The 12,505-nt window shown below is 37.5% G+C and overlaps 1 protein-coding gene across 1 annotated transcript in view; it reads right to left on the reverse strand.

The window, feature by feature from the left end:
- Positions 1-12,293, reverse strand: part of Adam7 (ADAM metallopeptidase domain 7) — a 33,780-nt gene extending 21,487 nt beyond the window's left edge. The window contains exons 1-8 of the mRNA XM_036199610.1: positions 12,242-12,293; positions 11,188-11,291; positions 7,639-7,715; positions 6,619-6,697; positions 5,287-5,363; positions 4,130-4,319; positions 2,732-2,785; positions 111-182 (exon numbers count right to left, since the gene is read on the reverse strand). Of these exons, the coding sequence (XP_036055503.1) occupies positions 111-182; positions 2,732-2,785; positions 4,130-4,319; positions 5,287-5,363; positions 6,619-6,697; positions 7,639-7,715; positions 11,188-11,291; positions 12,242-12,293 (705 nt within the window). The remainder of the gene's footprint in view (positions 1-110; positions 183-2,731; positions 2,786-4,129; positions 4,320-5,286; positions 5,364-6,618; positions 6,698-7,638; positions 7,716-11,187; positions 11,292-12,241) is intronic.
- Between the last annotated feature and the right edge of the window lie 212 nt (positions 12,294-12,505).

The following is a 12,505-nucleotide window of genomic DNA, read 5'->3' on the forward strand; positions in this document are numbered from 1 at the left end:
TTATGTTAACTCAATGCCAAGGTGATTTACTACAGTCCTTTCAGAGACCTGCCCTAAAAAGTCTATTGCATCTATATTTTCATATGGATTCAAATCATATCAAAACTTACCATGTTGACAAAATTGACCATTCCCCAAATTCGTTTCCTTAGCTTGTTTTGGGGTCTACTGTTCCTGTGGTACTGGAAACACAAATATAGCATTTGTTACTTATCAATATTGAGAAAAAGCCCAACAAAATACTTCACTTACTAAGAGATACTATTTTTTTTTGTTTTTTGTTTTTTAAAGAAGCAGCCTCTAGAGCAATAGAACACAATTCTCTTGCCAATGAGCTAAACACTGAATGAATTATGAAGACGGGATAGTTTTTTGAAAGAAAATAACTAGACATAGCGGTCCCTGAAGATGTTCTTTGGTGTAGCACTACTTTAAGGTCTTCTTTTGAATTTGGTCATCCCATTTTTCAATTATATTACATCTGTTGATTTTTTTTTTTATAAACACATCTGCTTAGTCTTATTTAGAGCTCATTTTTATTCCCAAGCCACAATTGTGAAAGTTATGTGACAGCCATTACTTTGCAAGCATTAGCAAGTTTACTCCCCTGACTCCTGAGTACATGAGGGTAACAAATCACAAAATCACATGGTCAAACAGACTCTACATTGAGCCATAGAGGGGAAGGCAGGACAAAGTTTAGAAGGCCACATCAACTTAATGGCTCTGAGTTTGAGTCTGTTCTTATAACTGCATTTCTTTACGAGTCTTTAATGAAATATATTGAACAGTAGAGGAAGATTTTCCGTATGAACTTTCATGCTAAAAATCAGAGCCAAGTATGACTTTCCTGAATCCCGCTAGAAGTCTCTGAAATTCTTCTCTGTAGTTTACAAGTGTCTTCTTCCTAACTAAACTGAGCAGTTGTTCTTCACCTTTCTGGGCATCTTGTACATATTTACAGTTTCTCTTTCAAGATGTTTCTTTACATCTTGGTTTCTACTACCATTTACCACTGTTTCCTTTGCTCCCACACCATCCTTAAATTCTAGAAGGTGAACATGACTTCTAATAGTTGTTGGGAGGGATTGCCTAGAATACACTGTAGAGAAAGTGTCTGAGGCTGTCTGGGAGACCACAGGGTTAACCCAAGCACAGTAGAGGGGAGTAGAAGGGATCCTTGTACCTTTACTTCTAACCCTTTATCCAGTTTTTGGTGCTACCTGGCACTCAGACAAGTGTGTTCTTCTTTCTCCTTGAAGTTGTTAGGTCAGTGGTACCAACCATATTAAGTATGTTTTCTTTCCCCCAATCCTTTGTCACTGCCAGATATTTTGTGCCAAATTTGAGAATAATAATATTTTCAATGATGTTTTAAATATATTATTCTTGAAATATACACAATCTCCTATTGCTTATAACACATGCTATATAAATTGTAGAGTTAATGTAGCTCTTTGCTTCAAGTGATCTGAAAAATGTGTTGCCTCCCCCACTTGTCTTCACTGTTGGAATTTTTCATATATCACTATCTGATTTAATATTTATTTTTTGAAGACTTTTAAGGATTGACTCTCAGATACCGTCTGCCATCAGGTTACCTGCAGGCACTCACCACGGCCTTTTCATCCAGCTTTTCAAGTTCATTTCTCTTTCACAGTTGGTGCTCTTTCCTTCCCTGTGCTCTGTAAGTTATTTCCTTGCTATGTCCTCTGCCTCATGTAGTCTCTCTTCATGTGTGTCTAATCTCTGTTTAATTCACTTGGAGATATGCACTTTTTGCTTTCACAGATGCTAAGGCAGCTTTGTCCAGAAAGCCCATCATTTTATGTAGCCTCTCTTACTGTTCCATTTACTTCGCTCCATTCATTTTTCATATTTTCAATGACTTTATATATTCCCCTAGTATACAGTATAACTGAAGGATCATTGGCTTGTTGACAGGTCTTGGACAACTAACCTATCTCCTGTTACATTGGTTGGCTGCCTCATGAGGTTCATTTTATCTAGGGCCATTGAAATGGCTTTGTTGGGAAATTTCTACTCATGCTCTAGTTGTTTACCAGATCTCCAAACAGTTTATATGTTGAAAATTTTGCTTAGTATATCAGCAATTGAACACTAGATGCTGACATGCCTGATGTGGAGCATCTGTACATAGTACAGACCTGGAGTCTGTCTTCTGGTGGTTGCCATTTTCCCTGCCATGGTTACAGGCATACAGGAAGTTCTTTCTATCTTCTGAGGTCCTTGGGAAGATCTTTGGTAATAGGGTTGACTTCATGGCTAGAGGTGCGACTGGGAGAAATGATCCCTTCCTTCATTAGAATGTTTAAGTTCTTAATTCTGTCTTCCTATATGCTCTAAATACAGATATATAACCTTTGAATTTTACTTCCCATTCTGATGAAGATTTTCTCCCTTAATTTTTAGTGTTTGAAAGTTTTCAGTGTCTTCTGTTGAGTTCAAATCTAGATTATTGACCTGTTTTCAAGTATAAATTGCTCAAAATTCCTATAAGTCACAGTAAGAAGGGAGTGTTCTATTTTAGATTAATCTGTAAGATAGTGAAGAGACTTAAGAGTTTCTTATAATATGTATGTTTTGAGGAGCTGAAAGCAGATGTGTCAATCAAGAATGGAACTTAGTGGAATTTCCTTCTCTCTAAGTGAGAACCAGAGGTGTAGTTTTACAGAGGAATAAGGTGTCTAATGTCCGTCTGAGAACTCACCACATATTCATCAGCAACAATGAACAGTTCAATAAAGTTTTCTTTGTGGAAGCCCTGAAAATGGACAGAAAGTTCAATGAAACCTATTATCAATTTAATAGAAAAAAAACAACTTTCCATGATAAGGAATCTTAATACTATCATATTTGAAGGTGAAACAAATGGGTGTATCTAATACATCTATGAACTTTTCTCATTAAAACATCTGGACCTACACATTAGATTTTAATAATCCTTGGGTAACATTCTGTATTTGACTATTTTGACTTTTTTGTTTAGTTTTCCAGCACAAATAAGAATTACCAATAAAGTATTTTTATATTTTGGGTTTCCTTTTTTCATCTATAACCAAAATAGCTTGTAACTAAGGTCATGTGCTACTAGCCCATACAGTTGTGTATTTATATCTATATACACAACTGTATGTATTTGCATACATACATGTTTGTATAACTGAGAAATAATTGCTAAGAATGCCCATATTTCTCCAACTTCTCCACAATGCCCCCCACCCTTTTTTACTGTGTGGTATTCTCAATCCCAGGGACACTTATAAGCACTGCTAATAATTATCAGCCTTTCCTTTATAGGAAACACGAATACTAGGAAATTCTGAGCTTCTAGCCCTATGGAGCAAGTACATTTTCTGAACAGTGCCCGGGGCTACTCTTCAAAGATTTGACTAAGTCATTCTTTGCTGATTTATGTAATTATTTATCCATTGAGATACTCAACCAAGAAATACCTGTGAGGTATATAATGTTTTAGACACCCACTGCCTAGACCATGAACATGAGACGTAAAAACAAACCTGCGGCCTACCAGCTAACATCTAGGGGAGAGTTGGGGACACAGCACCTGACTGTGAGGAAGCCTACAAACACTAAGCATGTTGCAGCCAGCCCACCAGAAAGTGACCCTCTTTGCATCCTTTGTTGTCTTTTGTCATACCATTGAGTCTGATGTAAGAGGTGAGTTTGTCATCAACAACTTCTCCAAAGCAGTAAGGAAGAGTAAGATAGGATACCACACACACACACAAAAATCCTTTTCCAGTTGCTTAAGGCCTTAATGCTGGCATTCCATATAGAGGGTGGGGAGCTTTCCCTTTATTGAAACTTATGGAACAAACTGACATTTGCTGAAGAGAATAAATACTTTCTACATCGACATAAAGAAGTTTGATGTTCAGCCTTTGGACCATGAGTTTCCAGTTCAGAATAGGACCTGCATTTCACTAGTTGTGTGCACAGACTTTTTCTTGGGCGATCGTAAAGGAGATCAGAAGAAGGGTAGGTTTTTTGTTTGTTTGTTTGTTTGTTTGTTTTTGTTTGTTTTGTTTGGTTTGGTTTGGTTTTGGTTGTTGTTTTTTAAATAAAGAGGATTTAGAATACTTACTTCCACTTTGTGCTCTTTTATATATTTAGCATCTATTGGAGCAAACTTCTTGGTAAAATTGAGCCCTGAACAGGAATAATTAGTAGCATAGGGTGCCTTAACATTGTATTTGAACACCAAATGTTCTCCCTCATCTGAGTATTTTACTGGTTCGATGAGATACCGTTGGTCATTCACTCTGAAGAAGCCCCTATGGAAATAGCAACACAACATTATTCAAATCTGTAGCCACCCCACTCTATTTTAGTAACATTAGCCTTCTGAAAAAAGGGAAATTCTGGGATCAAACCTTCTGAGCTGGCTGATTTAGGTAGCAAACAAGTGACACAGCATGTAGCCTTTGAATTAGTGACCATTTCTAAGAAAGAGTCAACCTTTGTCCTCAGAAGCTAGTCAGCATGATTTTTGCTTGGAGCATAGGCAGAGAAGCAACTTTCACCCATGGTTGCCTCAAAGTTTTTGCATACATATGATAAATATATCATGTGCTAACTGTAGAGTAGGTGTCTAAAGGTACAGACACTTAGGTCGTTTTGTCATAAAAGAGATTCTCATTCATGAGAATTCCAGAGCCACTCAAGGACAGTCAGGACAAATGAAAACAGAACTTGTTTTTCCTTCTGCCTTCCGTCTCTCCTCACATCTTTCATTTTTACCTTTAAGTCTAAGACTTACATAAAAAGTATAAGCTTTATTTCTGACTTTTTACTTTCTAAACCAGAATGGGCTTGGCCTAGTGTAAAAAAAAAAAGTGACTGGAACATTGTAATGTCAGAGGAACCCACAAACCTCAGAGTCAGAAAACCTGCACTGCAGAATCTGTCCAATACTTGCAAGATCTGTGTTCTTAAGCAATTGTGTACTTTCAGCACCTTGACTTCTAATATGAGAGTACGTGCTAGATGGTGTCATGGAATCTACCAGCTCTGAATCCTTCCCATCTATGCTGAAATTTACCTTGTTGGGGTTTATGGGTTAGGCATCTTGTAGTTGAACCCGAGCATAAACCACAAGCTAGAGTTCACATTTGCTACTGAGAGCACACAGCACCCCCTTCCCACTAACTTTTATATTTACTAGATTGGGGAAAAGAAATCAGTCAAGCGGTCGTCATGAACATCAATAGAAAAATGAATTAGGAAGCTACTCTGCCTTACCTCAGACCATTACAAGTGCTGATACTAGCAGCAGAATCAAATTCATGTATGATGGACCCTTGGTAAAAACAGTGATCCTAAAACAGAAGAGTCAATTAAAGCAGATATAAATGCTGAGACTAAAAATATTGGTAGCTGATTAATTTCTGTTGAAAATAAATCAATATTCCATATGTGACATTTGCATTGAATTTACTCATGGAATTCATTTAAGACATTTGAACCTGATTTAGGGACCTTTCATCCTAAATGAATGACTACTTTGTGTAAAGCCATATATAAATTATTTCCTCATAAATTTGTCTACTAGGCAATGAGACTAGTTTTAAATCTGACCTTTTCCCTATAAATATGACTCCTTCTCTTCTTATAAATATGACTCCTTCTGTCCATCCTCAAATCCTCGACAAAGTTCTGTCATTTCCTTTGCTGCCTACTAAATCAAGCCAAGCTTTTGATGTTTCTGAAATTGGGCCTTGCTTTCCAGCCACCCCACCCCAACATCCGTCCCTCCTGTTTCACCGCTTCAATCCAGCTGCAATCTTCCTTACTCCTGTTTAGTGCATTGCTCATGATAATTCCATTGGACGATGACCCTTCTCATCTCCTCTGTCTGCGCACTAGCCCATAAGTGACACTTCCTGTGGCCCTCCAAATACCTCACACTTGCTATTCTGTGTTCCTTTTGTCCTGTGTTTTAAGGCTGCGTGGTGATGTAGCTCTTAAAGAAGTTTACAGTTGATTTATATAGAGGAAATAGAGTTTTTAAAGGATACTTTTGGGTGGAGGAAGTCATTCTCTTGTTTAAGGACTCTTGATAGAAAGTTCTGCAAAGGTGATGAAGAAAAAGATTCTCTACCTCTAGAATAATAGTAATGAATTATGCAAAGCTTCCTCTGGAGAATGAAGAGAAGATTCTAATGCTCTTGTATCAGAAGGGCTGGATGGGTGTCACAGACCGCATCAGAGCAGATCTTGAAAGTTGTTTCATGTGTTTAGATTTTACCCCTTTTCCTTATTACAACCTCATCAAGATATGCTATATTTATTTTGGCTCCTGCTTCAACCTTCTTCCACTTCCACCATAGTGAATATGGAGAAACTTTAGCAAAGAAAGATATAATACAATTTTTGTTCTGCTTGTTAGGAAGTGATCAGCCCCTGTAGGGCTCAATGGGTCCTGTTTTCCATTCTATCATCTTCTAGTAAAAGCAGCCAACTCAGGGCTAGCTCCTTCAGAGAAGCTTTGAAATAATCTGGAAATCTAGCATTTTTTTTTTTTTAACCAATAATAGTTTCAGAGAGGAGGAAGAGGAAGGTTTTATAAGATACCAAGATCGGTGGATGCCTGGTGAATATATCTCCCTTTACATTGTAGTATGTCTCACTGTAATTTGAGGCAAGGAATTCCCTGAAAGAGAGAAGAAGTAAAGAGATTTATTCATTTTAAAAACATTACATACCAGCTGGGTGGCAATGGCGCATACCTTTAATCCCAGTACTCAGGAGGCAGAGCCAGGTGGATCTCTGTGAGTTAAAGGCCAGGCTGGTCTACAGAGTGAGATCCAGGATAGGCACCAAAACTACACAGAGAAACCCTCTCAACAAAACCAAAACAACAAAACAACAACAAAAAATGATATACAAAAATGGTCACAGGGTTGTGAAGCCTCAAAGATGCCTTTGAATCTCAAGAAGTCCTTTCCTGCATATACATACTTATGCATACATATATACATACATATATTTAAATACTATTAAGCATGCTGATAAAAATACCTTTCAAAAACTGAATATCATACTATTATATGTGCTCCAGAAAATTCAGGAAAAATTGTGGCAGTTTTACCAAAGCAGTATTTTAAAAACTTCTGAAAATTAATTTATAAAGAGTTTTATCCTAGTCATGTGAAGATGGTTCAACATTTAAAACCAACAAGTGTAAATCACACTATGACTATTTCAAAGAATAGCCGCATCAGATATAGCCCTATTGTCTATAAATGTGACTCCTTAAATTTGTCTTCAGATCTTTGATACGCTGATCCACTTGTACTAAGACAATGCAATCCCCAAACATTTCTCAGTGAACTTTCCTAATCTGATAAAGTAACTCAATGGCATATCTTTGGGTATTAAATAAATGGAGTTATAATAAGAAACCTATTGACATGTCAGCCATATCTTTCCAAACTGAGTTATAAATTAAACAATGGTAGTGGATACCTATGATCCTAGCACTAGAGTAGAGGAAGGAGGATAAGGAGTTCAAAGTCATCCTCAGCCACACAGTGGACTTGAGAACAGCCTGGGTGATAAGAGACACTGTTGAACCAAAACAAAACATCTTACCTTGATTTCAGAAGGTGAAGGATTAAAGTTTTTCTGCCCAATTTTATTTCATACAACAGTTCTTCTTCATATGCTTCCTGCAAAACAAGATCTTCCCTGTGATTTCCACATCTGCTTATGGTAAGAGGGTGTGTAGAGTGTGGCTCAGGGACCATTACCCACCTAGAGATCCTCACAGTAACTTCAGGGAAGAAACACTGACAAAGATGAATTTAAAGAGAGACAGAATTGTAAAGATGATTTTATCAATTATATTTTAGTTCAAAAGACTTTTTAGTAAAGAAATAAAATAGATAATGTATATTCATCTCTCATTGAAGATTGAACATATCACTTTATATTCACTTATATACATATATTAGCTTGTTCTTATGAAAGACCTTTCCTTTTGTGTTTTAAAAACAGTTTTGTGTATATACTCTATATTCTTCATTTCTTCTTCACAAATCATTATTAATACTTCCTATTGTAAATAGTCTCATATAGAAGTTTTATAGTATATATATACTGTATATATGAAAAGAACTTAGTTTACTTACTCTGTATTGATTATCAGAAATTTAGTTTGGGATGTTCATTGTAGCTAGAGTTGCGTTTTCTACAACATGGGTAAAATAAGTAGGGCTTTTGATATGTACTGTCAAGTTGCTCTGAAGAAAAGGAACATAGATTTAGAAAATCTGCCAGCACAATCCATTGCAGCTCTGGTTGGATATGCTGACAGGAGTATCTAGTCCTGACAGATTGGCTTATTAGTTCTAGATGCTGTCAGTAATGAAGGATGAAATTCTAACTTTCCCTTTTCTTTGATGACTCTTGGCACAGCTGCTTTCTTCCAGTGTAGTTATTAGGAGTTTGCCGAACTTTTGATTCATTGTGTTTGTTTTTTTTATACTTTGTGAGAATTCTTTCTAATGCTGGTCCATAGTTGTTGCTCATATGTGTTACCCATTTTTAAAGTTAATTATTCATCTGTTTGAGAAAACTGTTCCTTCAGGCACAGCACTTAATAAGATCAACAGAGTAGATTTTAAAACTATTTGAGAAGATAGTGTTGAGTTCCCATCCAAGCTTCCTACTATTAACATGTTACATAGTTAAAATTTTCACAACTCATGAACCAAGATTGTATTATCATTAAAGTCTGTAATTATTTTTATTCTCTCAGTTTTACTGGCTATCTTCTTAGTTTTGCACAGTCCTAACTCCAAAGACACATTATGTTTGTTTTTCATAGCCCCTTGGTCTCCTCAAGCCCAATAATTTCATGGATTGTCCCTGTTTTTCATGGCTTTGACATTTTTGCCTTGAACTCATTAGATGTCTTATGGGATGTCTCTTGGGTTTCTAATGCTCTTCTTAATGCTTGATTGAAGTTTATGGTTTTTCAATGAAAACCACTAAAGACAGTACCACAGTGTCACCTCAAGAGTCCATATTGTCAATATGATTTCTTATGAGTGATGCTGACCTTCGTCACCTAGCAGACATCTTATTTATCCATAATTTTCTCTCTGTAAAGTGACTCTTTCTTCTGCCCTATACTTAGCTCTTTGGAATGAAATCATAGGGGAAACCCATGGTTAAGGGGTGAGGACCTACACTACACTTCCTGAAGAGGAGATGATAGATAGAAATAATCAGTTCATTTGTATGGAACACTGATCTATTTTCCCATGTGTGTCTATTTATTCTCTAATTTATTAGTATCAGTAAAGCCTCATGGATCCTACTGAATTTTTTTTATATTGTAGCAAAAAAGCCCATCATTTATCTTATTACTCATATTATTCTCTTGGGGAAGCTATAAGTTGGCTCCTGGTCTTTTTTGATATGTCCTCACCAATATGGATTTGGAGTTGGGAGGCAGGTTGTTTCAGTGAGGGATACTTTTCGGCTCCAAGGCTCACCTCATCTATTTCTTCCCTGGCCCAGGCTAATTTCACACAGTCATGATAGAGTTTCTGATACAAAGCTTGACTGTCATAAGACAACAGCTCTTGCCTAGTGGGTGGTAGGAAGCAGGTTCCCCACTTGGCTAGGTATCAACCTTTTAACTACATAAAGGTTTGAGAAGATGAAGAAAGAGTTGAAGATTAAAATAATACTTGCAGAGAACCTTATTAGAGAAAAATAGTACAGTATTACCTCCAAAAGCAAGAGAGCAGAGAGCTGCCTCTTCTTGTGTCAAGCTATGAGATCACGTGACAAGCTGAAATATGGCTTTCTAGTGTCTGAGAACTCTAAGAAGTGAGGGTATGAAAATACTACCTGTCACTGTGGGAAAGGAAAGAAAAGTCATGGCGCCAGGAGAGGTTTGCACTCCTGTCATAGTTGGGGCAGAAGACCTGTCAGTGTCTTCTGTGAGCCCAAGTTAAAACCTAGGCTGAAAAATCCAAGTATCTAACTACAACTCCCTAACAACACACATCTACGATCTTTATAATCCTGGATAGTGAGTAAGTTATAATGCCTGCTCCATCTCATGTATATTATCTATCTTATGCAGTAAATCTTCTTTTGAAAATAATACTTTAGGTATTTTGAATTGTTAACACTCAAATGAACACCTTTGTAAGGCCAGGCAGTTTTGTTCCCATGAAAGCTGTCCTATTGGGCTGCAGAACCTAAAGCAAGCAAGTCTGCACACTAAAAATCTGCATAAGCAAATTGAAGACTGGAAATTGCACTCCAAGGTCACCAGCTCAGAAGAATTGAGGGTGCATTACACAAGTCTGTAAACACTCAGGAGAATGCCTCGCTGAAACTGAAAAATAGAAAATAGCTCCCCCAAAGCTTGAGCAGTCCTCCTTTTGTTTGTTTGTTTGTTTGCTAGTCCACTGAGGGTTAGTTACCTCCAAGAATATGGTGTAAACCAAGTGGAGATCCTCTACAAAACTGAAACCCACATTTGCTTCATACTTATTCCGCATGGAAGCAGAGATGGCTTTCTGCACTCTCAGAACATGGACAAAAAAAATGACACATGGTGAACAGTGCCTTGGGGAACTCTGAGAGAGGCTCCAGAAAAAAATGCAGAGGACCTTTTACCTCAGTTGCATTTTGTTCCCTGAATTGTTCTTGGATGTGATTTCATGCCTTCTGTGTTAAGCATTTACATTTAGTTCATAAGACATGTTTATTCTTGGTGGATGTCTATAGAACACAGCTATAGAACCCAATCTGGTCAGTATACCCTGAATCTGGATATGGCCTTCTGCCTTGCTTCCATACTTTCCCAGATACAACCTATAGTATATGCCAGACAACTGTGTTTAAACTGGTCTGTCCTGGGAAGTTCTGGGAAAAGGCTACTCTGTCAATATTTAGAATGTGCTTACCGGCATCATAACTTTCTTTGTTACATTCTTGTATAAAGTGCAGTGAGACTGAAGTTAGATTGTCTACAGCATTAGAGTGTCGTCCGCCCTATTCTTCAAGGTCCTCAAATCCCAGGTCTCAAAGACAGATCTGCATAGGTTGGTGAAAAGTCACTACTGCACAACTGTGAAAGCCATTAAGTACTATTTACTAAGTCAGAATACATACCCTCATATCAGTGTCATGGGTGTGTTCAAGATCCCGTTTCCGTATCAGGGGAAGCTTTTTAGGATGGACCCGTTGTTGACCCTCTACTCCAATAATCACCTTTTCTAGAAGAAAACGTAAAAAGGAAATCCATGCATTATTACAACCCACCCTCCAGTGAGTGACAAATGGATTTATGTACATCTAGTTCATGTGTTTCCAACTACCAGCCATGCACTCATACCTTGGTTGGGGATGGGAGGAAGTTGAGATGGGTATTTACAGATGAGGAAAACATAAGCAACACCAGAAGAAGGAGGAGGACAAAGACACAGTGTTATTTGGCTATTTTCACCTTGGTGATTTTTATTCTGCACATTTCTTCCCAGATGCTGCCACCTGCCAAAGCCTGTGCCTGAATGACCTATTTCAAAATTAAATAACTCCTGTTTTTGTTTTCTCTCCTTGGTGAAATTTGCATTTGAAGTCTTAGGTAAAGTTCAAAGCTTCCACTGCTTAGATAATCTTAGGGAGCTCTCATGCTCATGTTTAATGTTATCTTTTATCATGTCCTATCACTTTGGCAGTCAGCTGTGAGTTTATCCTGGACCATGTAGAGCTTTAAAGAAAGAGAGTGGATTTTTGGAATGTTCTCAGATTTGAATCAAGGATTCACCAGTTTATGAACTGTGTGACACTAGCATTCTATCTAATCTCTCTGATCTGCTAACACCATTTTCATATTCTTTATCGCTAAAAGTGACAATAGTATAGGATTTTAAACCTTCCGACATACAAGGTAGCCAAGGGCTAACAGAGTGTCTATTCTCCTACAGGTATTTTGTAAATACTCATTTCCCTCTCTCATGATTTTCAATGTTTAAGAGTGATCTGGGTTTTCACAGACTCATTAAATCTCATTATCAGCTGTAACCCACTCTAAGCCCTACACAATATCCTCAGAAAAGTCACCAATGCAGTTAGAGTTTCTATAACTTACAGTTTAAATATTGTGGCTAAAGAGATCATGGATCAGGTGTAATGAATAAACCTTATAGAAAAGAATAACACATACCTTCAATCTGAGAAATCAGTAGAGTCATCCAAAATATACCTATGGGCAACATTCTGAATGGTTAGTTGAGAGAAGCTGCAGCTTACTCCTTGTTCTGGCTTCCACTGCAAGGATGACCAGCCTAGAAGGTAGATGGGCAGTTTTGATCCAACACAGGAAATACTCCTAGACCCAGCTCTACAACTCATGCAGGGCTTGAGGCTAAAACTCAGGAGTGGACATAGTGTACTAATTAAAGGCAACATTTGAGATTCTGGGGGTGGA

The sequence above is a fragment of the Onychomys torridus genome, chromosome 9 (genome assembly GCF_903995425.1).
Source record: "Onychomys torridus chromosome 9, mOncTor1.1, whole genome shotgun sequence".
Lineage (NCBI taxonomy): Eukaryota > Metazoa > Chordata > Mammalia > Rodentia > Cricetidae > Onychomys > Onychomys torridus.